This window comes from Cyprinodon tularosa, unplaced genomic scaffold (genome assembly GCF_016077235.1).
Source record: "Cyprinodon tularosa strain WSP-4 unplaced genomic scaffold, ASM1607723v1 ctg714, whole genome shotgun sequence".
NCBI lineage: Eukaryota > Metazoa > Chordata > Actinopteri > Cyprinodontiformes > Cyprinodontidae > Cyprinodon > Cyprinodon tularosa.
The window spans coordinates 67380-94061 of record NW_024039468.1 but is presented as its reverse complement, the minus strand read 5'-3'; the positions used below and the strand labels follow the sequence as shown (position 1 = coordinate 94061).

At 39.2% G+C, this 26682-nt stretch overlaps 1 protein-coding gene and 1 long non-coding RNA gene across 4 annotated transcripts in view; both read left to right on the top strand.

Moving 5' to 3' along the window:
- Window positions 1-17207, top strand: part of raly (RALY heterogeneous nuclear ribonucleoprotein) — a 150815-nt gene extending 133608 nt beyond the window's left edge. For 2 of the 3 annotated variants that reach the window (XM_038268991.1, XM_038268989.1), the window contains exons 8-9: window positions 465-512; window positions 16350-17207. In XM_038268991.1, coding sequence (XP_038124919.1) covers window positions 465-509 — 45 coding nt within the window. In that variant the 3' untranslated portion in view covers window positions 510-512; window positions 16350-17207. The remainder of the gene's footprint in view (window positions 1-464; window positions 513-16349) is intronic. The other variant, XM_038268990.1, reaches the window with a different exon arrangement.
- A 5324-nt stretch (window positions 17208-22531) lies between these two features.
- On the top strand, window positions 22532-23417 carry LOC119772533. Its single transcript, XR_005279268.1, has 3 exons — window positions 22532-22815; window positions 22904-23169; window positions 23242-23417. It is a non-coding gene; the product is annotated as an uncharacterized LOC119772533 (long non-coding RNA).
- The last annotated feature ends 3265 nt before the right edge of the window (window positions 23418-26682 follow it).

The window sequence follows — 26682 nt, the reverse complement described above, 5'->3', positions numbered from 1 at the left end:
GCTGGATAAAACCTGGAACTCAACGCTATTTCTGACATTTTGAAATGAAAAATCTTCCTGGATGGAAGAGAAACGTCTTCAAACTTGGAAATAAAGTCCACTGGTTTGATTTTTTAACTTTTCTGGAATGACAATGACCTGGATGACTTCACCAGCATAAAGCTTAAAACAGTTTTTAACCCAATAAAAATGTTCCTGTCCTTTTTGACATTTCCAAAGCTTCAGTTTACCTGCGTTGTTATGTTTATAATGCCATTGGCAAAATGTTTTAATATTTAAATGAACCTCAAAACATATTACTAACATATTATCCAAGAACAGGAGCAGCTACCGCTTTTCTATACATTAAACAGCAGCTTTAATTTCTCAACCGTTCTGGAAAAAATAAAATCTAAATATAATGTTTGAAAAAATAATACTCTATCATAAAGTGTTGATTCTCTTGTTGTTGTTTTTTTTCCCAGCAGAACAGTTGCCTTTCACCAGAAATAGATTCTGTTCATCCATGAGAGGTGAGTCTTTTTATTTTTAAAATTGGCCTAAAGGTCATTCATAAGAAAAAAATCCACAAAATTTCCAAATAAAGAATAAGAAAGTGGATTTTATAAAAATCCTGTCATATCAAAAGACGGATCTTCTGTTTTTTTGATCAGCTTAGACTCAGTTAGTGTTTATTTTGATCCATCTCAGGAGTCCAAACTACCCAGAAACCTAACATATCCCTACCAGATAAAATGCCCTGTTGTACACTGCAAAAAATGTAAATCTAAATAAGTAATTTTTTTTCTTAAAATAAGTGCATTTTTTCTTGAATTGAGGAGGAAAGTGAGACACTTTGCCAATGGAAAAAAAAATAATTTACATTTGAAATAAGAAAAAACTATTGCTTAATCTTATTTTAAGTGCATATTTTCTCATTATCTTATTTTAAGTGTAAAAATACTCATTCCATTGGCAAACTATCTTATTTTCCTGCTCAAATTAAGGGTAAATACTTGATTTAATACATTTTTACTTAATTTCAGATCGTTTTTGCAGTGTAAGAAATCCAGGGTTGTTCAGACTGTAGCAATAAACTTCTAAGCAAGCAAGTATGTTGCAAGCAAATAACAGGTCTTGTAAACAAATCTAAATTAAAAATAAGAAATTAAACCTGGAAAAACTTTTTAATCAAGAAAAGGTTTAGAGGTCCCTTTTATGTTTTCTCCATTTTGTCTCCAAAAATTTTTTTTAGGTTCCTTTTCACAGATTCTGTTATTTAAAGTTTTACTTTCAAATGTCTGTTTTTCAGATAGATTTTGGTTAATTTAAAGGTATAGAGGACGATCTCTTATTTCAGGATGGATAGTCTAAATAAGTGGTCCTCCTAATCGTCAGTCATTCTGATGATATGTTTTACGTAAGGCCGTCCTACCTGCTCGTCCAGTTAGCTATCTTTTTCGGCGCCAGTGTATGAGAAGAAAAAAAAGGCCTCAGAAGAGGCAGATATATCTCAGAATGCTTTGTGCAGCGCGCAAGCAGTGCCAAGCCCCATGGGACCTCATCACTGTGGCCTCCGGGGTCAGGCCCCTCAGGGACTGGGCACCTTTAGGGATTGGCCCCTCAGGTGTCGGGCTCCAGGTGCTCTCGTCTTCCCTTCTCTGTTGTTCCTTATATCTCAGTGATTTGGGGTGCCTCTTTTTCTGTCCACTGCCTTTTAGGGCGAGTCTGGGGCCACCCACACCTGCTATTGAGCATATTTTTTTTCGGAAGAAGCTTTGTAGATCCTTTATACATGTCCAGGCATAAACACCATGGGAGTTTGGTTCAAGCCTCTTAACTTATCTTATAGGCGGGAAATTTGTTCAACCCATTTCTGTTGATGCAACTAAGAAAGCACTTATGACCATAGACCATAAAAAGTCCCCTGGGCCTGATGGATTAGACCCTTATCTCCTGAAGTTGGCGGCAGAGTTTATTGCAGAACCTATTGCTCACATTTTTAATCTAAGCATACAATTAAACTGTATTCCAAAAATTTGGAAAGCTGCTTACGTTTTACCTCTACTAAAAGGAGGGGAGCCAACAGGCCTGGATAACTATAGACCAATATCAAACCTGTCAGTACTTGCTAAAATTCTTGAATCTCAAGTCAACTCCCAACTAAAACAGTTCCTTACAGTCAACAACCTCCTGTGTGTAACTCAGTCAGGCTTTAGAGCAGGTCACAGTACCATAACAGCTGCTGTGTCTATTTTAAATGATATAATAAATGCCTTAGACAAAAACATTATTGTGCCGCCCTTTTCGTGGATTTGTCTAAGGCATTTGACTCTGTCAACCACCAACTACTTTTAGCCAGACTCTGCAAGCTTGGAATAAGTGACTCTGCCATAGAGTGGTTTAAAAACTATCTCTCAGACAGAACACAATGTATCTACGTGGACGGACTTAAATCTGACTTTTTGGAAGTGACTAAGGGAGTTCCTCAATTTTAATTTTGGCACCTGCCCTGTTCACTATTTTTTATAAATGACATTGGAAATAACTTGAAATCTGTTAAATTTCACCTCTATGCTGATGACACCATAATATATTCAATTGCCTCTTCAGTTAACAATGCCTTGAATGATCTTCAGTCTGCTTTCCATCAACTTCAGGTCTCCCTAAATCAGCTGAAGTTGGTCCTAAATGTAAAAAAGACAAAATTCATGACATTCTCTAAAACTCGCTCCCAAAACTCACAGCATCACGGCATTAAGACCTTAAGTTGAGAAGCAATTGAGATTGTGTCCTGTTATAAGTACCTGGGTATCTGGATAGATGACAAATTGTCTTTCACAACACATTTAAATAATGTTAAAAAAGCTGAAAGCCCTGCTCGGCTTTTACTACAGACAAAAATCCTCTTTGATTCCCTCAGTGAGGAAAAGACTTGTTCACACCACATTCCTTCCTGTTCTGGACTATGGAGACATCATATATATGAATGCTGCCTCCTCAGCTCTCCACTCTCTGGACATAGTTTATCACAGTGCTTTACGTTTCATCACCAACTCTGCCTTCAGGACTCATCATTGTGAACTGTATGCTCTGGTTTCATGGCCCTCTCTAAGCCTCAGAAGACAACATCATTGGCCTACTTTCATTTACAAGGCCATCTGGGTAAACTCCCTCCATACATGTGTCACCTCATGTCTGTAGGTAGCAGTGGTTACAACTCACGCTCTTCAAGTCGTGTTCTTTTCACTATTCCCAGGATCAACACAGACCTTGGCAAAACATCATGTTCCTATGCAGCACCATGGTCGTGGCACAATATTCAAAACTCTTATTCCGCTACAGCATTTTTAATCACTACTGAAAACCGCTTGCACAGAGAATTGTAACTGTTATTCTAGAGTCTAGTTTATGATTGATTTTATTATGTTGTTTTTATGTGTTTTTATATGTCTTATTGTACCGCTGCCTCTTGGCCAGGTCTCCCTCGAAAAAGAGATTTTATCTCAAGGGACTTCCTGGTAAAATAAAGGTTAAATAAAAATAAAAATAAATAAAAGTAGTCCCGGAATCCAGTCTATGTGGTAAATCCAGAGAATAGTGCACACGTTGGAGGGTGGACAGGTAGACAACCCGGAGGAGTAATGGAGCGGATTGTCACTTGGATTTCTGATTGGTACTTGAACAGAACATGTGGAAGTTTTCCCCTGCTTAGTGTAACTCGGTTTTTCCTTCCAGAGGGGAGAAGGTCCAGGAATCCACTAACACAGGAAAGCTTCCTGCCGGGAAGCACAGATAAAAAACTTGTTAGACTCAGAGAAACAAAGCTAGGTTAGACTCAGGTATATCAGCTTGGCTAGAGTACCCAAAACTGGCCACGAGGTAGTGACAGCCCACTGCTCAAGTACTCCTCCAGATAATGAGCCGCAGGTGTGCAGGGAGGCCCAATGACAACAGGGCACCACCTGGTGGTGGAGAGAAGGAAACATAAAAACAGACCACACAAACTGGATTCCTAACAGTACCAGAACCCAGAGTTTAGACTTCTGAACTTTTGAAAGTCTTAAGGAAATCATATTTAAATGTCAAATCATTCTGGCTTAAACATGTATATAAATGTTCTCTTTATCAGACCATATTGTCCCAACATTTTTAAAATATCTATTTAAAAATGTCTCGTCTTAAAATCTGTGGGGGGTTTTCGTTATCTTCTGCAGGCCAGTTAGTTCTACGTCAGCCTGAACACCTAAATTCGGCCAATCATTTATCAACGGTCAACAGTCTATCAAATGTTTTCGGTCGTAGCATCTTGATTAATATGTCGCAGCTAATATACGCAACGGTTGGAATCAGAAATCAGAATCCTTTCCTTTCCCATTGAGTTGCGTCCCAGTGTTCACGGGGATGGACGTCTGTGTCTTCAGCAGGCGTAGAGCTAACAGAACTGGCAGCGTTGCGAGGCAAGGGCTCAAACATGTATGGCTGGAAGCCTTCTACACCAAACCAAGCTTCTGCCGCCCTGGCGTCCTCTTCCACAACATCGTCAGTCCCGTTTATTTAAAGTCGGACACCACTAGGGAGAATTCGGAAATGAAACGGTTGGAACAGCCGTTTCCCTGAGAGAGTAAATAGAGTGCAGGAGGTAGAGCTCAACTATCTGTCCATCATTACGGGATCAATGAGTCAGATATTGTGTGATGTCTCTGTGTAGTTATTTAAGAGATTCTTGATTTTAATTTGAATAAAAGAACTGCCATGGTTACAAGTATTTCTGAATAATTGTTGGAACATCATAGCAATCACAAAACTTAATCCTCTTAATTGTTGGTGGGTTTTTTTTTATTTTTACCCCAACTGCATGTGAGAATTTTTACTAAACCATTTTTTCCTCTGAAATTTTAGCCTGAGGTCCACATTGTTTCATATCTTCAAATGTATCTGGGAAGGTGGAACATTTGAACAATGTTATAACCATCTCCTTTTAAAGTTAGGAGGAAATTAACAATTTGTGCAGGATCAGTGTAAGGAGTAAAAATAATACACAGCCCCATGCATGCTTCACATGTTCACAATCACATCATCTAATCTTGATATGGAATCCCTCCTATGCTTAGGTAAATATAAACTAAGCTGAAATGATCCACGGCTCTGCAGCAGAAAGGGAAAGGCTGATCCTTTATTGGACTCTGATCTTTGTAGCTTTTCTTCTGTTTTTTTTGTTCTCCTTCTGAAGAAGCTTTTGAATATTTTATTAATGCAGCAAAGACGTTTTTTGTGTCTTTCGTGCCGATTTAAAAGAAAAGTCATATTCAAAATTCAAACTTCTGAAAGTCCTTTAAATCTGAAATTATTCCATCCTGTTTAATAAATGATCAGTGTTTTTAATTCAGAGTAATTTTCATGTGAATGTGCTTTACTGGAGGCATCCATGTTTGTCAAAGAACACTGCTGCCACCTACTGGTTTGTGACGTCACGGTGCGGTATCGGCTGTTGATCAAGTCCCAGTGCTGTATCTGGTGTTTGTCACAACGCGCTATTATCCAAGTCATCTTGAAAACATTCTTCTTCCAAATGTTGGCTACATATTACGTATTTTTTCTCTGGCCAGAAGTTCGATGGCAAATCCTCCCTCTTCAAGTTGGCGATCCAACGACCAACCCGTCCGTGGAGGATCAGGAATCAGAAAGGTGGAATAACTCTTTTATTTTCACTTTTCCCCGATGTATTCCAACATCCAGCTGCCATGCACGTGGGCATTGTCAGTTTCACTATAGCTCTGGTGAATTTCAATGGTGAAGTCCTCTGGAAATCTTCAATAATTGTTGTTGATTGCAGATGTGTCTAGTAGTTCCCATTGATTTAGCTTGTAAAGCGGGGAGAATGGCGCTAGGCTTACCGCACCGTGACGTCACTGCTGGAAGATGGCAGGAGGGAGGGGTTACTATATGTGGGTAAAAATGGCCGCTCCCAGACTTAGTGATTGCAACGAAAATTTATTTTATTTTTTTTTTCTGATTAATGCTAAAAACATTCAATCACTGCGTATTTGTTTTAGGTATAAACAATGATCCAATGATCATTCTGGACTTTTCCTTTAACTATTAAGGCTGGTTTAACGTTAGAGGTATGATAAATGAGATAAATAAGTCAATTCCACTCACTAACTAATAAAACCAGCGTTAGTTTAGGATTAATGGTTTTTCTGCAGAAGTTTATAAATTAGATCTCGATGGTTTGGCGTCGCTGGTTTCGCTGACAAAACAAAAATAAATAAATAAAACAATCCTAGCAAGGATTTTAGCATCAGTGGTGATTTTCATCTCAAATGCATTATTATTTGCTGTGCTGGGAGCTCTCAGTGTTATCATAGATTTCAGAGATATTTCTACCTGAAAGGAAGCTCTGATAAACTTATTCTCAGGGATGGCAAAGCTGCTGTACAGCACTTGCTCTGCATTTTTACAAAAAAAAGGTGTGAAACATGAGCTTCTAGATATGTTTTCCAAGTATCTCCCTGCTGAAGTATTGGATAATGTGGTCAGATCTCGCAGTGATTACACAGAAACGTGTCGGGTGGTCTCTATATCTGACCATCTCAGAACAACATACCAGAAATTTGGTTTGGAAAAGAGCCGAGAAAGAAAAGTCCTTATTTTCCGCAGAGTTTTTCTTACAAACATGAATCCAACTTAAAACATTTTTTTTAAGTTTAACCGGCTTAAAATGCAGCAGTCTGCTGATATAGGAAAAAAGAAGTGAGTCGGGTTTCATAAGTTCCAGAAAATCACTACCTATATGTGGTTGTTGGTATCTTAAATGATCCACTGATTATATTAATTGTTAACAATAAAAAAGAATCGTGTTAAAACATTTTTGCGCAGCTTTGAAAAGCAAACTCAACAAAAACAGATTGGACTCCAAGGCAACAGGTACAGGTTACGTTTTAGCTGTGATGCGATGGAGAAAGGAACTGGAGCAAAGATGTGTTATAACTTAGCTACATTCTTACCAGGAACAACTTCAAGCTGAATGTAAACAACATGCTAAAAGGCATCAGGCAAGCTTATCTGGTTTGCTCTATGTCAGGGTTTACTGTGACGAAGGACTGAAGCAGCAGCACATCAGCAGGAGCATGATGAAGGATGAGATATTTAATAAAAACACCAACATACATGAATAAATTCCGTAAAAGTTTAAAAAAACAATCCACTGGACTTTTTTTCCAAGATTTGAAGACGTTTGGCTTCCCCTCCAGGAAGCTTTCTCAATTCAAATGTCTGGATCCGCAGTGAGTTTGAATCTTTATATAGACAAAGCCTTGTATTGCTTGGAAACATGCAAATTGAAACCGACGAGAGGGTCGTTTGGTTCCATTGTTAGCCTGTAATATCTGAAATTCAGATATTACAGGCTAACAGGCTACAGGCTCCTGGAGGGGAAGCGAAACGTCTTCAGATTTTGGAAACCAAGTCCAGTGGATCGTTTTTTAAACTTTTACAGAATGACTATGACCTGGATGACTGAGAATCTTCATCAGCATACATGAATAAACCAGGGTGATAGCCATTAGATGTGAACGGGATGCAGGACATAGACAGGAGACCAGGACAGAAAGGAAAACAGGAAACACAGACTTAAATTCTATTAGGATAAACAGAAAAACAGCTCAGTGCAATGACATATACAGGTGCTGGTCATAAAATTAGAATATCATGAAAAAGTAGATTGATTTCAGTAATTCCATTTAAAAAGTGAAACTTGTATATTATATTCATACATTACATACAAACTCATATATTTCAGATGTTTATTTTGTTTAATTTTGATGATTACAAATGACAACAAATGAAAATCTCAAATTCATCATATCAGAAAATTAGAATATTACTGAAGACCAATAAAAACAAAGGATTTATAGAAATGTTGGCCAACTGAAAAGTATGAACATGAAAAGTATGAGCATGTACAGCACTCAGTATTTAGTTGGGCCTCCTTTGGCCTGTATTACTGCAGCAATGCGGCGTGGCATGGAGTAGATCAGTCTGTGGCACTGCTCAGGTGTTATGATAGCCCAGGTTGCTCTAATAGTGGCTTTTAGCTCTTCTGAATTGTTGGGTCTGGTGTATTGCATCTTCTTCTTCACAATACCCCATAGATTTTCTATGGGGTTAAGGTCAGGAGAGTTTGCTGGCCAATTAAGAACAGGGATACCATGGTCCTTCAACCAGGTACTGGTAGCTTTGGCACTGTGTGCAGGTGCCAAGTCCTGTTGGAAAATGAAATCTGCATCTCCAAAAAGTTGGTCAGCTGCAGGAAGCATGAAGTGCTCTAAAACTTCCTGGTATGTGGCTGCGTTGACCCTGGACCTCAGAAAACACAATGGACCAACACCAGCAGATGACATGGCACCCCAAACCATCACTGACTGTGGAAACTTTACACTGGACTTCAAGCAACGTGGATGAAGTGCCTCTCTTCTTTTCCTCCAGACTCTGGGACCTTGATTTCCAAAGGAAATGCAAAATTTACTTTCATCAGAGAACATGACTTTGGACCACTCACCAGCAGTCCAGTCCTGTTTCTCTTTAGCCCAGGCAAGACGCTTCTGACGCTGTCTGTGGTTCAAGAGTGGCTTGACACAAGGAATGCGGCAGCAGAAACCCATGTCTTTCATACGTCTGTGTGTGGTGGTTCTTGAAGCACTCACTCCAGCTGCAGTCCACTCTTTGTGAATCTCCCCCACATTTTTGAAGGGGTTTTGTTTCACAATCCTCTCCAGGGTGCGGTTATCTCTCTTGCTTGTACACTTTTTTCGACCACATCTTTTCCTTCCCTTCGCCTCTCTATTAATGTGCTTGGACACTGAGCTCTGTGAACAGCCAGCCTCTTTAGCGATGACCTTTTGTGTCTTGCCCTCCTTGTGCAAGGTGTCGATGGTCGTCTTTTGGACAACTGTCAAGTCAGCAGTCTTCCCCATGATTGTGTAGCCTATAGAACTAGACTGAAAGACCATTTAAAGGCTTTTGCAGGTGGTTTGAGTTAATTAGCTGATTAGAGTGTGGCACCAGGGGCCATCAATTTTGAACCTTTTCACAATATTCTAATTTTCTGATATGATGAATTTGAGATTTTCATTTGTTGTCATTTGTAATCATCAAAATTAAACAAAATAAACATCTGAAATATATGAGTTTGTATGTAATGTATGAATATAATATACAAGTTTCACTTTTTAAATGGAATTACTGAAATCAATCTACTTTTTCATGATATTCTAATTTTATGACCAGCACCTGTAAATGTGTGGAGATTGACATTACCTCTCATGTAAGAGAGGGGACTGTCAGGATTTGGTTGTGGTTTGAGGACCCAAATGCAGAGGCAGGGAGGCAGAGGTGAGTTTCTTGAAGATTTAATGAGTGGTTCATAAACAACAGAGGCAGGAATCCAAAAAATCCAACAAGAAAAAAGAAAACCAAACCAGAACCATGGAGACCTCGGGGGTAAACATTCACGACGAGGTAAGACGGAGTTAGACAAAGTTAGACGAGGAACCGGCTCGGAGGAACTGCACAAGGAGAGTATTTATGGCTGACTGAACAAAGAGAGGACTAACGAGCAGATGGGGAGCAGGTGTGAAGAGAGCACACTAAGGAGCTGGTGGAAAGGAGACAATTTTCATATTCCTATTCTACTCGTTTGACTTCCTGATAGATGAGTCTGTGTAGCGCCATCTCACTGCGGAGTCAAAGGTGGTTTTTAGACGTACAGTGTGAGCAGGTAGACCACATCAGAGCGTCGGGTCGCACAGTGTGAGAACAAACATGGTGAGCTGTGAACTTTTAAACCCTGAGGTTTCGTCGGACAGTGTGAGCTGCAGCTGTGTGCAACAATTGACAGAATCGTACAGTGTATGCCCAGCCTTAATCATTAATGGTTAATTTTACAATGCATTCTAGAAGAGGTGGCTATGATATAGAGTTCATTATTTAATATTTAGCTACTGCATGTCTTATTTTGCAGCATGGCTGGAGATACCAGTTTGCCATGTGCTTTGTTGTTCTCTTTCGGAACGGACATTTTAACCTTATACTTAGAAGGCTGTTGCAGAAAAGAAAAGATGGGGGGTTGTTTTATGAGGTAGAATTGGTGTGCACCAGTAAGATCCTGCATGACTTGATGATTTCTGATTTTTTTTAATGTTCATCTCCATTTCTCAAGATTCTTATCTTTTTTGAAGCCTTGTTAAAACACGAAGAAAGGGACTAATGGTGTCTGTGAGGTAAAGGATCCAGGTCTTAACAAGGGAGCTTGATATTTAAGAACTGAGATCTGACCCACATGCAGTAAACCACTCAGAGAACCAGGGTAAAAGTTTTAAACAGGTTTATTGATAACGTCAGCGGGGGGTGGATTCAGGAAACTCAGTGTGCTGGTGAACCGGAACTGGAAGAGGGAAGGATCCGTGGGAACTTTGAGCGATGGCTGGAGAGACGGAGAAAACGGGACTCACGTTAGTGGAGAAGACCTTTTCTCCCAGAATCCAGTTAGTGTGGATTTATCCAGAGGTAGAGGCTCGTTGGAGGGCGGACAGGTTTTAGACTTGGTTGGATCCTGAGGAGCTATTAAGCAGACTTTCACCCTGGAAATCCAGGAGGATTTGAACGGAACTTGTGGAGGTTTATCCCCTGCTCAGTGTGAGACTCAAACAATCCTTCCAGGGGAAGAAGGCCAAACATCCAGCTTGTAGGAAGGCTTCCTGCTGAAAGGGCAAAGACAAGGTTAGGCTCAGGGAGACAAAGACTCAGTTAGACTCTGCTAAACTCAACTTGGCTAGAGTACCCAAAACTGGCAAACACTCTGGCGTCGAGGTAGTGGCAGTCCACCGCTCAAATAGTCCTCAGTGATGAGCCAACCAGCCGCAGGTGTGTGGGAGGACCAACGAGAACAGGGCGCCACCTGGTGGTGGAGGGAGAAAACAACACAAAAACACAACCCACACAAACTGGATTCCTAACAAGAAGTTTTAAAAAGACTTTTAAAATCTGTGACTTGTCTCAAACAGTATTGCCATTAATTAAATATTCTCAAGTCTGGGGCCACCCACACCTGCTGTTAAGCATATTTTCCTTCCGTAGAAGCTTTTTGTAAATCCTTTACACAGGAGCACGCCCATGCATACATATCACAGGAGTTTGTTTCCAGGAGTTCACAGATGCACACTAATACTAAGCTGCAGCTACAGATATATACCACCCTGTTATTGTGCGATCACCATTGGGTTTGAGTTTGACACACATTGATATCTAAGTGATACCCGCTGCTTTTAAAGCTTTTTTTATGTTTATTTTGGTCATCTGTTGTCCTCTTTTTGTTATGTTCTCTGTTTTGTGTCCCTCTCGTCTCATACTTAGACAAACGTTATTGTCATTTTGTATACACAGAGTGTATACAAAACAAAATTTCGATCCATACAGGTTTTCACCAGTGAAAGAGTAGCTTAGCAGTGAAAGGAACATTTCCATTTATAAAGTGCAGCGCTGACTCCTAAATAGGTGTCTGAATAACCAAGTGAGGGTCCAGGTGCTTGCATTGGGGAGTGGTGGCCTAGCGGTTACAGCATAGAGCTTGGAATCCTGAGGTTCTGAGTTCGAGCCCAACTCCCAAAAACTGCAACTCTTGCTCTCTGAGCAAGACCCTTAACCCCACACTGCTCCCTGGGTGCCCCATGAAGGCAGCCCACTGCTCCCCAAGGGGATGGGATTCACAGGTAAATTTCTCCAATGTGAGATAAATAAAGTTCAATTATTATTTACTCCGATTTGAGAGTGTCTTGTGTTTCTATGACTTGGATTATTGGGAGTTTACAAAGGCACAAGGATAATAAAACACTGACAGACATGGATCATGACTCTGCGGTGGGGAATGATCCCAGCAGCTGAATAGTTAAGGTGAATCTAGATACAACTTGAGTCTCTACATATATCAAAACAATTCCAATGTGATTTAAACATCATTTCTTTTCTTTGCTGTTTCCTGTGTTGGCTTGTCTGACCCTATAAAGAAGCTTCACAGCCAGAACAACTGCGGTCACCATTTTTTGTAGTTTCTGCCAAGAACTTTCAGCCACATCTTACTGTAAGCACTTGGGCCGCTTCACAATTTACAAGAACCCAAGTATGAACTTGTGTCCTCGCCAAGTATGTTCTTGACAAGAACACAGGAAGTATGAACTCTGGGAGAACAGGAGCATGCTGCATAAATCTGGGTCAATTAGAACAGGAGCGTACTGACGACGTCAACACGTTCAAAGCTTATCTGGAGCTGCATTTAACCTCATGTTATTAATATTCACTAGATAATAATACATTCTGACTTTTTTTCCTTTACTGGAATGAATAATGATTAATATAGTCAGAAAAACACAAATTAAATGAACGTTTTGCCAAACAATTCAATCAAACCTCCATCAGAGCCTTGACACACGGCTATGCAGAAGCGGGCTGCTGTAGATCTGATAATGTTAGCCCTGGCTGCTATTAGCCTCGGAGGTCTGCTGGTTGCCATGGTACTCTCAACATCTGAACTTCTTTTTTTATTATTACACACTAAATCAGTAATTGGGCCATATAGTGTCACTTAAAGGTATTATGTTCTTGCCTCAAATGATCTTCAAACGTACTTTTATAGAACAACAGCAACAGAAAATAACTTTTAACTTGACACTGTGACGTCTTTGATCACTAACCTGGAAGCTGGTGCTGACGCAGTGCATGCTGGGAGAGCTGTCAGTCTGGGGAACTGACAAATCTGCTCAGATGCATGCTGGGTAAAGAGGGAGGAATGAGAACAACATTCGGGGACTTTGTCCGTTCTTGGTCTTGTGTTCTTGTGAATTGGAACAGTGCTGGGGCTGATGACGTTTCACGAGCACACGACTTACAGGTGACATCACCACATTCAACGCACGAGTACAAAACGGCCTAGGTTTGCTTGCTTCAGCACAGCTGATTTCCAGTGATAGCCAATTACCAGGCATTTGCTAAGCTGCAGTTATTAGAATCAGCTATGGTCATGAAGGGAAACCTCTACAAACTGCAGGACAGTAACCCCCGACGACCACCTTTGGGTCCGGTTGGACCTGTACACCTCTGTAGGGGGCCCATCTCTTTGTCTTTCAATATTTGCGTGCACACAAGGTTGCTAGGGATATGGTGCACTGTGAATGAAACTGATTCAGGTGACGTTGTTTTGGTGTTGTTGGATTTATCATCTGCTTTTGATACAGTTGATCATGTCATTTTACTTTCCCGCCTGGAACAGTGGGTGGGCATCGGTCACATAGCTCTAGATTGGTTTAGATCATATTTGGCTGAACGTACTTTTTGTGTCTGTCTTGATGGCCATAGGTCCCCCTCTGCTCCACTGTCATGTGGTGTCCCACAGGGCTCAGTTCTAGGCCTGCTCCTTTTCTTACTTTACCTTCTTCCGCTCGGCTCTATTTTTAGAAAACATGGGATTGCCTTTCACTGCTATGCAGATGACACACAGATGTACTTACCTCTAAAGAATGTAAACTCCTACGTAAAGAAGGTAATGATCTTTGGCAGATCCACTGCTGATTCCGTGACTAGTCTTGGCTCCTTGGCTCAGTACGTTAAGCCGGTTATTACTAACTTAGGGGTTAAGATGGATGCTGGTCTTAAAATGGAAGCGCACATCAGAGCCGTTATAAAGTCCAGCCTTTTCCACTTAAGGCAGCTAGCCAAAATAAAACCCATTCTTTCAAAACAACATTTTGAAACAGTGAGCCATGCATTTGTGACCACATGGCTGGATTATCGCAACTCACTTTATACAGGGCTCAGTGACTTGTATATTTCTCATCTTCAGAGGGTTAAAAATGCTGCTGCACGTCTTTTAACAGGTACACGAAAATTCGACCACATTTCCCTTGTTTTAGCTTCTTTACACTGGCTGCCAGTACATTTTAGGATTGATTTTAAAATTCTTTATCTGTTTTTAAAACTCTTAATGGCCTTGCCCCTCCTTATCTGTCTGAGCTGTTGCATTCTTACACACCCTTCCGTTCCCTCAGGTCAGCTGATCAGTTGCTTCTGAGGGTCCCAAAGACAGAATGCAAACTCAGAGGAGACCGTGCTTTTTCTGTGGCAGCTCCTAAGCTGTGGAATGATCTGCCTCTGAACAGAAGACAGGCCTCTTCTCTTTTTTAAGTCCCTTCTTAAGACTCATCTTTTTTCCTTGGCTTTTGGCACAATTTGAGAGGTTTTACTTTGTTTTATTCTCTTTGTATACTAATATGTATTTTACATTCGTTTTTTTTCTATTTTATAATTTTATTGTATTTTATGATTGTGTACAGCACTTTGGTCCTGTCCTCTGCATAAAGTGCTTCATAAATAAAGTTGGTATGGTAATGAACCGTATGTTTTATTTTAAATTTAAAAATCTCTTTAGGGTGAAGGGATGGACTTGTAGCAATAGAATGGCAGATGTATTCTCCAGTCTCAACTTCTCTTTCGTCTTTGTTTAAAATTCCTAAATAAGAATCTTGAATACTTTCGGAGGGGGGGTTGTGCATAATTTATCCAAGCATTGGCTATTATTGTAAATATTCCAATCAAATTCTTCAATTGCCAGAATTTCTACAAAATATTAAAATAAATCAAAATATAAAAAAATATATTTTTACTGCCGACTACATCAATGTTTGTGTTTCTGGAACAACGTGTACCGAAAACAATCTGTACTATGATTTTGAGAAAAAGGTACGTCCTGAAATTTGCATTTTTAATACCTTTACAGTACAAATTATTACACATCCATTTTTTAACCCAAGCATATTTCTGGGAAACGATTGGAAGAATAAAGAAGATAAACTAAAAGCTGTGGAATGTAATAAAAAAAAAAAACTCCATCAGTCTTTTTTTATGTGTTAGATGGAGTCACTAAACCCTTTCTATTGAATCCAGAGATTATTTTTTTTATTTCCAATGTAAGTGAGAGAGACTGATGAAAAACAACTCAATTTAAGTTTTGTTTTGGATTATATGGCTGCTGGATTTGTTTCAGACCACTGAGTCATTCTGGAGGCTCCAACTTTCAAAACCATTTCACATTTAATGTCCCCGACTGACAAGCCAAACTAAAAACATGCCAATAAATCACAAATGAGAGGAAGCTTGCCAGTTTAACAGAAAGATTGTAGGATTTGCAAACTTATACCCCTGTTGTGCATTATGTCTGATGGAAGGATAGTAAATCTGCGTCTCATTCTTTGAATTTTTGGAATAGTTTGGGCTCTACTCTCTCTGGCGCTCCTGCATCATTGACCAGAGTTGAGAGAAACTTTGAAACTTGTACAGGCAGTTCCAGGATATTTGGAGGTGTTGTTACAATAATTATAGCTGAGATGGATGATTTAATAACCCTATTTATTTCATCAGATTTGTACATTCTTATAATACAGCTTAATGAAGCTTATCCAACCTATTTTGAAATTCATCCATATGTTTTTGTATTTAATGGTTCCTGTAGTGGTTACTTTTTTTTTTGTTTTTTCTCTTGATCTTTGTATGAGAGACACTTTTTATTTTTTATTTATTTCTTTTTTTTGCAGTTAGCTTGGTTTTCATTCAGCTGCTCCATTGTTTACATTTTCTTTAGTTCAATTTCAATTCAATTCAGTTTGTTTCTATAGCGCCAATTCACATCATGTCATCTCAGGTCACTTTCCAGTTCACCAGATCATCCAGTCAGATTGATTCAAAGTTTTCTATCTAAGGAAAACCAGTTGATTCCATCGACGTATTGACTTGAAGGCAATCCCTCACACTAAGCATGCTTGTAGCGACAGTGGAGAGGAAAAACTCCCTTTTAACAGGAGAAACCGCCAGCAGAACCAGGCTCAGTGTGCAGTTTAAATCGTCAACGAAACACCACATAAGTATTGTTGACGAAATAAACTATACCACTAAATGCTCAGGTTAAAGTGTCTGATTTAATATTTCCCACTTTAATATAAAGGGGCAGATATTACTTTCAAGCAGTTTGTTTTTATATTAGTTTTGTTTTTACTTTTGGTCAATTTTAATCATGATAGTTTATATTGTTAGATGTTTTTTATGGCTGCTATCCACAAAACCTTACTTCTTTGTAAAACAGATTCTGATCTCAGTGGGACTTCCAGATCAAATAAAGGCAGATTTTGCAATCAGAATTAATATTAGCAGTCATGATTCAACTAAATATGTACAGTTTCATTTCTATTTGATGTCAAATGGTGAAAAAAAACATCCCTTTTGATGATTCTGTTTGTACAAACCATTTTGTTTCTTTCCTGTTTTAGGAACTGTTGAGGAGACAGAAAGCTGCAGAGCCATAGTGAAATCAGTGGATAGAACCCAAACAGGACGGCCATCAAACAGCAGGGACTCTCAGAAACACACGAGCTAACACAGACGAAGATACACTGAATAGAGACAGACTCGACACTTTGTCCAAGCCACGGGAAGACCCTTAAAACAGCAGGAACTGCCAGAACGCATCATTAACAGATGACTTCTAAATATATACACACGCATACAAGCAAGCAAGGGTGGAGACTGGGCTCTGTGTCCAAACCATGGGGAGATGGTAAAACAGCAGGCTGCAGTCAAAACACGGTTTGAACTGGTTTCACGCGCACTCCAGGAAACATCTCTCCATTTTACAGCCGCGACGGAGGGGAAACCCAAGACCCGTCGGCCCAAATGAAAACCATCCTCTTCAATGCAAATCATTACGTGTTTCAGAGGAGTTTATTTAATTTATTCACCGAGGCTGAGCTAAAGCTGATTTCATGTCTGTGTGTTTTCGTTGGTCGAGAGGCAAACGTTTGTTCGTCTGTCTTTGATGGATAATTACCAATTTTTTTCCATAGACACCAGCTTCCAGAAAAGGAAGACGGTTTATCTTAGCTCACACTAAAATTAACCAATTTATTCACTATCTGAAAACATTTGGTGTGCTCTGTTTTATTTACAAAAAGAATACACAATTTAAGAGTCACACGACAAACATTTTAGAAAAAATTCATAATGGTCTTGTGCTTTCATGAAATTTGTACAACTTTAGAAAGGTTTACAATTCATTGTGTCTAAGAAAATGGCTCCTTTTGAAACTGATGCCTGCAAAATGTTTTAATAAAAGTGGATGAAAGCTTCAACCACCTGACTGTGCAATGAGTGATCTTAAGACTGCTGTAAGAGTATAACCAGGAAGCGAGGTAGGAGGGCAAAATAGGTTTAGCGCCACCGCAGCACGGGAGGATTACGCCCAGGAGCAAATGGATATAAATAGACCGGAGGGGAAAAAAAAAAAAAATGAATCGATTCTCTTGCGGACGTGTCGATGCATCGGATCGTCGGCTGTTGGATCGATGCATCGATACAAAACGATTATTATTTACACCCCTAGTGATAACTGATTAATATTTTGTGGTTTGTATGTATCTGATCACAAGACGGATTAAATTGCGGCATAAGTGCCTGCTCTGTGTGCTCCCTTATGGGAGCACACAGAGCAGCAATTTAGCAATTTAGCCAGCATATGCCTATGTACGAAAAAAATTTAAAAAATGCTAGCATACGTCAGAGCATGTGAACAGAGCGGAGCGCCGCACAATTCCCGCTCAGGAGGTTTTCGCTCATTCGTTCCGCCGCACAAAGTTGCGCCAGACCACTCCACTCAATATCCGCCCCCTGCTGACCCTAATTTTCCTGCCACTTCAGCAAAATCACTCCACGCCTGCTCAAATTTTTAGGCATTTTCTGCCATTTTTACTTCATGTAATTCTGCCAGGGCCCTGGGACACACAGCGTTTGATTTAATGATGTGACCGATACATGTGGATTGTCTAATTTAACTGGCTGTTTAATTATTGTGCTGTATCCCAGCTGTTAACGTTACACCTCGCTCCATTCTTCATTCTTCTTCCAAATGTTGGCTACATATTACGTGTTTTTTCTCTGGCCAGAAGTTCGATGGCAAATCCTCCCTCTTCAAGTTGGCGATCCAACGACCAACCCGTCCGTGGAGGATCAGGAATCAGAAAGGTGGAATAACTCTTTTTTTCACTTTAACCCGATGTATTCCAGCATCCAGCTGCCATGCACGTGGGCATTGTCAGTTTCACTATAGCTCTGGTGAATTTCAATGGTGAAGTCCTCTGGAAATCTTCAATAATTGTTGTTGATTGCAGATGTGTCTAGTAGTTCCCATTGATTTAGCTTGTAAAGCGGGGAGAATGGCGCTAGGCTTACCGCACCGTGATGTCACTGCTGGAAGATGGCAGGAGGGAGGGGCTACTATATTTGGGCAAAAATGGCCGCTCCCAGACTCAGTGATCGCTTTGAAAATTATTATTTTTACTCTTTTACTGATTAACGCTAAATTCATTAAAGCACCACAAACGTATTAATTTTAGTTATAAATAATGATCCATTGATTATTCCTTGCTGAACGGACTTTTCCTTTAAGAACCAGCCTGAATAAAAGGCTTAGAGTTATCATAACGTTACTCATTTCTTAGATGAGTGTAACTCATTGTTGAAATGTAGAGCATTTTACAAAGTGTTAAAGGGTCAAGAGTTGTTTCTAATGCGACAAAAGAATAGTTTCTTCCTCGCAGCAAACATCTCTCACTTGATATGGATTGTCCTTTTTTTTTTTTTTAAGTCTTTTGGGTTCAGACCTCTGGCCTGAGTCTTCCTCCCATGAGGCAGCCTTCCTAGAAAACAGGCTGTTCACATTACTGCCTTGGGATAGCAGATGTTCATCACTGTGGGGAGAAACAAACTAAAATACAAGAAGAATATAAGAAAAAAATATTAATATTTAAAATTGAATCTTCTTTGACACAGCAATCTCCTTTAAACCTCCGCAGGGTCATAACAGCAATGGCTGATTCAAGGCAGAAGGTGCAGAAGATTACATAGTTAAATGTAAAACCGTATTAAAACCCCATTATCTATTCAGATAAACAACAATCTAATATAATTCAATGACGTTTTTAATTTATAAACTTACAATTATTTAATGCAGCTGTACAGACTAATAAATATTTCAGCTGTTCATTTGTCAAAACAGATTTAACTTTTCATTTTAGCATTACATTCTTTCAGAATTATAACATTGACAGTTAACCAGAATTTCCTTGATCTGGAGACAAACAATGCAGACCTACTTTATTAATGCACTCCATATTTTATCCTGTTTTTTCCTCTTTCCACCTTTTTTTCCAAATCATTCTATTAACATATTTCATTTTATAAAGTCCTACTGATCCCTTAGAGAAAGAAGAAGAGCCCACCAAACAAAAGCTTGGGTCTCAGATGGTTACTCAATAACAGATCAGTTGATAAAAGTGATTCTGTTAACTTTATTTTAAATTATTACTTATGAATGACACAACACCACCTGGAAACAAACACCTCTGGACCTTAAAACGGATCGGCTGATACTAAATTCAGTTTCAATTAAGTTCAGTTTATTTCTATAGCGCCAATTTACAACACATATCATCTTACAGTGGGCACTGGTTGGAAATGGACGGTTTCCTGCGTGATTCCTGTGTGATTCCTGCTTGAATCACGATGTATTTCCTGAGGCCAGTATATTTTTTTCCAAAAAGAACTGCAATGTACCCGGACAACCACCAGGCGGCACTTGGGAGCTCTGCCGTGTTTGTGGGCCTGCAGTCAACTGAAAAGTTTATTGAGACCATTTGCATAAACAACCAAAATCTTATGATGATATGATGTTTTTGATTAAAATACAGTTAATGAATTAATTTAACATAGTGACTGCATTATCTTATTTCATACACCTCCGATCTTATCTGAGAACTGTTTATTTCTATTTATTTGCATCTCTATTATTTAATGAAAAATGATTATAATTAATCTTTTTGGCAAAACAAATAACTGAATCAACAAAGGTCCGTGGATCATCCGTCCATTCGATCGGTCTAGGTTATAAAAACGTCCTCAGCGACTCTGAATGAATCGGTCTCATCAGGCCTCTTTTCTTTCATCAGCTCGGATCTTTCTGTCATTTTGTGTGCGTGTGTGGCATCTGCAATCCATTGGGAATCCCATAGGGAGGGTAACCTGACAACAGCCAGATGCATGTCTAGCTCCGCCGAGCTAGGCGGAGCTAGACTCCACTCTCTTCTAAACTCTAGTTAACATTTAATTATGTTCGTCAGCCCCAGAAATGGCTTGTTTGAATCATGTCAAGTTCTAGTGGAAAGAGAAAAAGCTCGGGGAAGACCGCGGGGGCGGAAGATACTGGCAGCGGCAAAGACTCTAAAATTCTTATCGATACTTGTCATGATTATGCCGCCCGTTCTGACATCCCCAAACTCTCTCTGATGGAAGAAGAAGACTTCCCTCCACTGCCCCTTACTCCAGAGAAACCACCTGTTATAAAAGGTAAAAGTGATGCAGCTAGCGGAGACATTGTTGCTACTTTGTCGAAGCTAATAAACGGCAGGTCAGACGAGCTGAAATCCCTGATTCAAGAGAATGCAGTGCAGATAACGAATCTGAGGGGAAATGTGGAAACTCTGTAACCAAATGAGTGAGTTGAAGGGGAAAGTTTCACAACTTGAACAGGCTCTGGATGAAGAAAAGAAACATGTGAATATGTTGGAGTCACGCATCAAAGATATGGAACGATACTCTCGGCGGTGGAACCTGAAGTTAGACGGCGTGCCAGAGCGCGGGGAAGAGAAGGATTTACAGAGAGAGGTGATTCGAATCAGCCAAGCGTTGCTTCCTGGGAATGCCGAGAAACTTCCAGATGTTATTGACTCCATGCACCGTGTGGGAATAAAGAAGCCTAACAGCACCAGGAGTATCATGCTGCAGTTCTCCTCCCGCACGCACAGAGCAGCAGTATGGGCAGCCGCCAAGAATTCTTCTTTCCTTAAGGAGAACAATCTTCGCTGCACTGAGGATCTTTGCAAAGCCGACAGGGAAGCCAGGATGAAGCTGTGGACCCTTGTAAGTGAGGCTCGAAAAGCTGCGAAGATTGCCTACTTTGTGGGCGACCGTGCCTTCATTGATAAGAAGGAAATCCTCCCTCCAATTTAGAGTGGAATTATGAAAAACCCTGGAACTGTTTGTTGCTGGCCTCTTGTTTGAACGTTGTTTTTTTGGAAGGCTACCAATATACTGTGATTCTGGTTCTGATGCTGTTCTCGCGTCATTTACCACTGTTTTCATCATCAAAGCTCTTTAGCTGACTCTTTTCATTTTATGTCTTTGTCTGTTGTTTCACTTAACGCCAGGGGTTTGAGGAATAATTTGAAACGTTAAGCTCTTTTCTTGTTTAGTAAGCAATTTAAAACGGATTTTTGTTTTTTTCAAGAAACTCACACTGTTTCTAATTACATGCAGTTTTGGAGGTCCCAATGGGGGAATGATGCTTTTTTTTCACATGCTTCACAACATTCAGCTGGGGTTTGCACATTTAAAAACCGATTTACAGGTTCTGTTTTACACTCTGAGAGCGACAGGAAAGGTCATTATATTTGCCAAGTTCTTAATGTTTACGATCTTCATTTTGTAACTATCAATCTTTATGGCTACAACACAGTACATGAAAATAAAGACTTGTAAAATGAGGTAGAAAACAAAATTCTATTTTGGCTGGCTAAATTTCCTAATGCTTACCTGGTCTGTGGGGGGGATTTTAATATCACTCTGGATGATTTAATGGATGGATGGCCAGCTGGAATTCTTGCTTGTTCCAATGCATATTTAAAAATATTTGCAAAAATTTGACTTAATAGATATATGGAGAGAAAAAAAACCCTCTGTTCGTAACTTTACTTGGTGCAATAAATCAAGATCTAGACAATCTAGAATAGACTTGTGGTTAATTTCGAGTAAAAATTTTGAAATTCTCTCCACCCCTTTGACCGATCATAAAGCAATTCAAATCAACATTTCTGTGATCCCTTCCTCTTGCCGTCCACATACTTCATATTGGAAACTTAATAGTTCTATTTTATCTCATTAAGCAGTTCAAAGTATGGTCAAGAGGTTGATATTGAAATTTTGGAATGAGGCTAAAGCTGACGAAATGTATATGACAAAATGGGAACTTTTGAAATTCGAATTAGGCAAATTTTTTAGAAAATATTGCTGCGATTTTTCAAAGCAAAAGCGATCTACTGAGGCAAAAGTTATTTCAAAGATAGCAGCTTTGTCTTCTGTTTCACCTGATAAATTGTCCTCTGCAGAAAAAGTGGATTTATCAGAAAACCAAAACACATTAGACAAATTATATCAAGCTAAGGCTGACGGTGCTTATGTTAGATCTAGAAGGCAATGGATAGAGGAAGGGCATATTTTTTTAGACTGGAAAAATCACAAATTGCTACCAACACAATTCACCGACTTCTTATAGATAATGTTGTATGCAATGACGCAACCAACATTGCTAAGTACTGCTCTAATTTTTATAAGGATCTATACAGCTCCAAATATTGTGAGAATAATGCTAATAAGTTTCTAAATTCTTTGACAGACTTAAAGCAAATAACTCCTGATGACCGAGATTTTTGCGATCGTCCTATTACATTAAAATAAATACTTGATTCTGTTGGGATCTGGAGGTTTGTCCACTTTCTCCACCAGAGGGCGCACTAGATCTCCTGGAGCATGAGCTGTCTACAACACCTGTCCTCTATCTGCTCATCAGGAGGCTCCCTACTTAAGGAGGCGGAGACCTACACTCCAGTGCCAGTGTGTTTGCCAGTAATGGTTAGCAAAGCCTGAGCCAACCAGCCTGTCTGAGTCTTCTGACTTTTTGTGAACTAAGCCTGATCCTGTTTACCTTTCTGTCTCACAGATCGATCCTGCCTGACAAACTGAAATCCTGGAGAGTTTTCTCTGCTGGTTACCTGCCTACCCGCTCTCAGTTGAACTCTGGAGGGCTGCATCTGTCTGTAATCTGCCTGCCCGCCCTCAGAGATAACTTGGAGAGAAAAGACTCAGTCAGAGATCAGCCTGCCTCCACTCACTAAGCTCTGCCTCCGCCCACAGCCCTCTGCCTCCCGACAGCCTCTGGACCCTCAAGGTTCCCCCCCTCTGCAGCTTCACTCCATTCCAGAACAGGTATAACCCTGAACATCAAACAACCTGCAATATACCTACCTGGACCAACACTAACCCCTCTGTCCTCCTCAGCGGTGAACCCACTCCTGACCAGTCAACCACCCCCTTGGACCAGTTTATTTATTGTACATTTCTGTAATTAAACCTTTGAACTTTTTCTCTGCCTCCGAGTGTTTCTGCATGTGGGTTAGACATCTTAATCCCAACATGACAGATTCAATTAAGTGCCTGAAAAATAATAAATCACCTGAAACAGATGGTTTGCTGTCTGAGTTTTATAAATTATTCGCTGAAGATCTTGCTCCATTCTTATTGGCGGTCTATAATGAAAGTATTACTAAAGGTACTCTTCCTCCCACCCTAACTCAAGGACTGATTACTCTGATTCCCAAACCAAAGAAGGATCTGTTACTTATAGATAACTGGCGTCCAATTAGTCTACTAAATAACGATTACAATATCCTGGCCACAATTTTTGCTAAGCGATTAAAGTTAGTTCTGGATGATATTATTGAAGAAACACAATAAGGCTTTTTAAGAAATAGACACATCTCAAATAACATTAGGCTTCTGCTCGACATATTAGATTACCCCGATTTGATAAATGATGAAAGCTTTATCCTTTTCCTGGACTTTTACAAAGCATTTGATTCAATTGAACACAACTTTATTTTTGAATCATTAAACCTTTTCGGTTTTGGTCATTTTTTCTGCAGTACTATTAAAACATTATATAATAATGGAAATAGTTCAATCAAATTGAAAAACGGAACATCCCCAAGATTCGACTTGAAACGTGGTATACGGCAAGGTTGTCACATTTTCCCTTATTTCTGCTATCAACTCAACTATTGGCTAATCACATAATAAATAGTCAATTGGGTGGAATGTCAGTTCTGGACAAAAGAATTATCAGCCAACTGGCTGAGGATACAACAATTTTCTTAAAAGATTCTTCTGAAGTTTCTCTAGCACTTGAATTGATAAAAGTATTTTCTGAGGCTTCTGGTCTTTACTTAAATGTGAGCAAATGTGAATTAATGGCTGTTAAGAAATGTGAACTCTCTCATCTCTGCAGTATTCCAATTAAAGAAACCATTAATTATTTAGGAATAACGTTAACCAAAACAAAGAATACTAGGTGTGACCTCAATTTTAGCCCAATTTTAGAAAGAACAAAGAAAAGATTTAATTCATGGCTCCAAAGAGATTTATCCCTTCGGGGCAGAATTTTACTTTCTAAAGCTGAAGGAATATCCAGACTGACCTATGCCAACCCAGTCTCATGGGAAAACGTACCCCCACTACGTTGGTCCACACTGCAAAACGTAGTGGAGGTACATTAATGGCCATTTTTTTGTGGTACTGTTACATTTCTTCTGCCTATACGCTTTCTATTGTTTTACGTCCTAGTCACGTGACTTTCAAGATTCCAGCTGGGAGACGGAAAAAAAATATATATATGGCCGACATTCGCATTTTTTTGTGGAAAGATTAATAACTTGAGTTTGTTTTTGCATTAAAATGAGTTTTGATTTCATTTCTAGTGAGAAATGTATAGTTTGTTGCCAGAATATTTACTCAGGGAATGTACATATTCACTTGCTTGTTCGTTTCTTGAAAAGATTTTTCAAGATAATGTGAAACTGTAACGTTTTGGTATAAACATGGCTGAGCTTTCTCTAACATTTAGTGGGAAAATCAATAATTTCAATCAGTTTCTGCATTTAAATGGGTTTTGATTACATTTATAGCGAGAAATGTAGGGTTTATTTATATAATATTTACTTAGTGAACATACATAATCACCCGCTTGCTAGTTTTTGCTACGGTTTTTCGGATCTCGTCAGGATTATGTGAAATTGCAACGTTTTGGCTGCTACCCATCGCCTAGCATTTAGCTGCCGCCCCGATTCAACATTGAATTCTTTGTGATTTAACTCCATCTGACGGATCAAACCCTCGCCACTGCGGCGTTGCGTCTGAGGTTGATTTTCAGATCAATGCATTACGTCGTGGCATACGGCAGAAACTTATGTTGACAAAATGATCATGGGTTAAGCTCGGACGTGTTTTATTTGGAAATCTACCGGGTCCTTTGTGCATTTAACTTCCTGTTTGGTGCGATCTCATTGATGGATTTTGACCAGATTTTGACCAAAGAGGAACTCAAAAAAAACAAAACAATTTAAATACACAACCAGCATATCTGGAATCAGTGACAGAGAGCGACTGGGACCAGAAGTTTATTAATTTCTCCCCATTGATTTCCATTCAAAATGTTTTCGATCCCACCGGGCTCTAGGGAAGGGGCGTGCATACCGCCACCTGCTGTTTTGAGTGTGTAGCAACATTGTTTTACATCTATTAAATTCTATTTTTTTATTTTGTATTCTGAAGATAAATAAATAATGCTTTCCTTAATCTATAAATATCTTTTATATTTCCTTTATTTCCCAATAATCCTTTAAGACTCCACTCTTGGCCTGTCCTTTCAACTCTTTTCAATTTCTCCCTTTCAGGTTCATATGTTTTACAGTTCATCAATAGGTGTCCTACATTTTCTATCTCTCCACATCCTTCACATTTGTCATTATTTTTCCTCCCTATTAAGTATAAATTGTCATTTAAATAAGTATGACCTACTCTTAATCTGATCATTATTATTTCTTCCCTTTGGTTTCTCTCATTAATATTTCTATGTAATACTGACTTTTGTACTTTATATAACCATCTTCCTTTTTTATCTTCATTCCACCTTTTTTTTTTTGCCATTTTTCAATTTCTTTTTAATAAATGATTTTCCTTTCCCTAAAGGAATTGTAATTTTTATTGCCTCCTCTAAAGCCCTTTTTGCTAATTTGTCTGCCTATTCATTTCCTTTTACCCCTTCATGTGCTGGAACCCAACAAAACCAAATATCAATGCCACTCCTGTATAATCTAAATAAACTGTGCTGAATTTCTAATACTAAATCTTTCCTATTATTTCCTTCTCCCTGAATACTTTTAAAACTGCGTTGGAATCCGTGCAGACCACCAACCTGTCTGCTCTGACCTCCTCCCCCCATTGGAAACTCAGTATAACTGCCACCATCTCTGCTGTGAAAACAGATGGTTGATCTGAAATTCTTTTAGAAATGTGTATTTTGAACTCTGGCACATATATTCCTATTCCCACACACCCTTTTAAATTCTTAGAACCATCAGAATATATTTTAAGGTAATTATAACATGAGTTTGCTTGTTGGAATCATTAACTGCTTTAAAAAATATATTATTATTATTATTATTATTATTATTATTATTATTACTATGCTTTTCAAAGAATTTAAAAGTCCTACCTCAATCTGGAATTTTATTCCTCACTACTTGTTCTCTAGGATAGGTGGTCTTAAGTTTGTTTTGCAGTGTAATTATAACATTGATCGCATTCCTGTTGCTCTGTCTAACGTTCATAAACAAGCCCTTCTGGCCTGGTCACTGATCTTCAAACATATTTTTTCTCCAATAG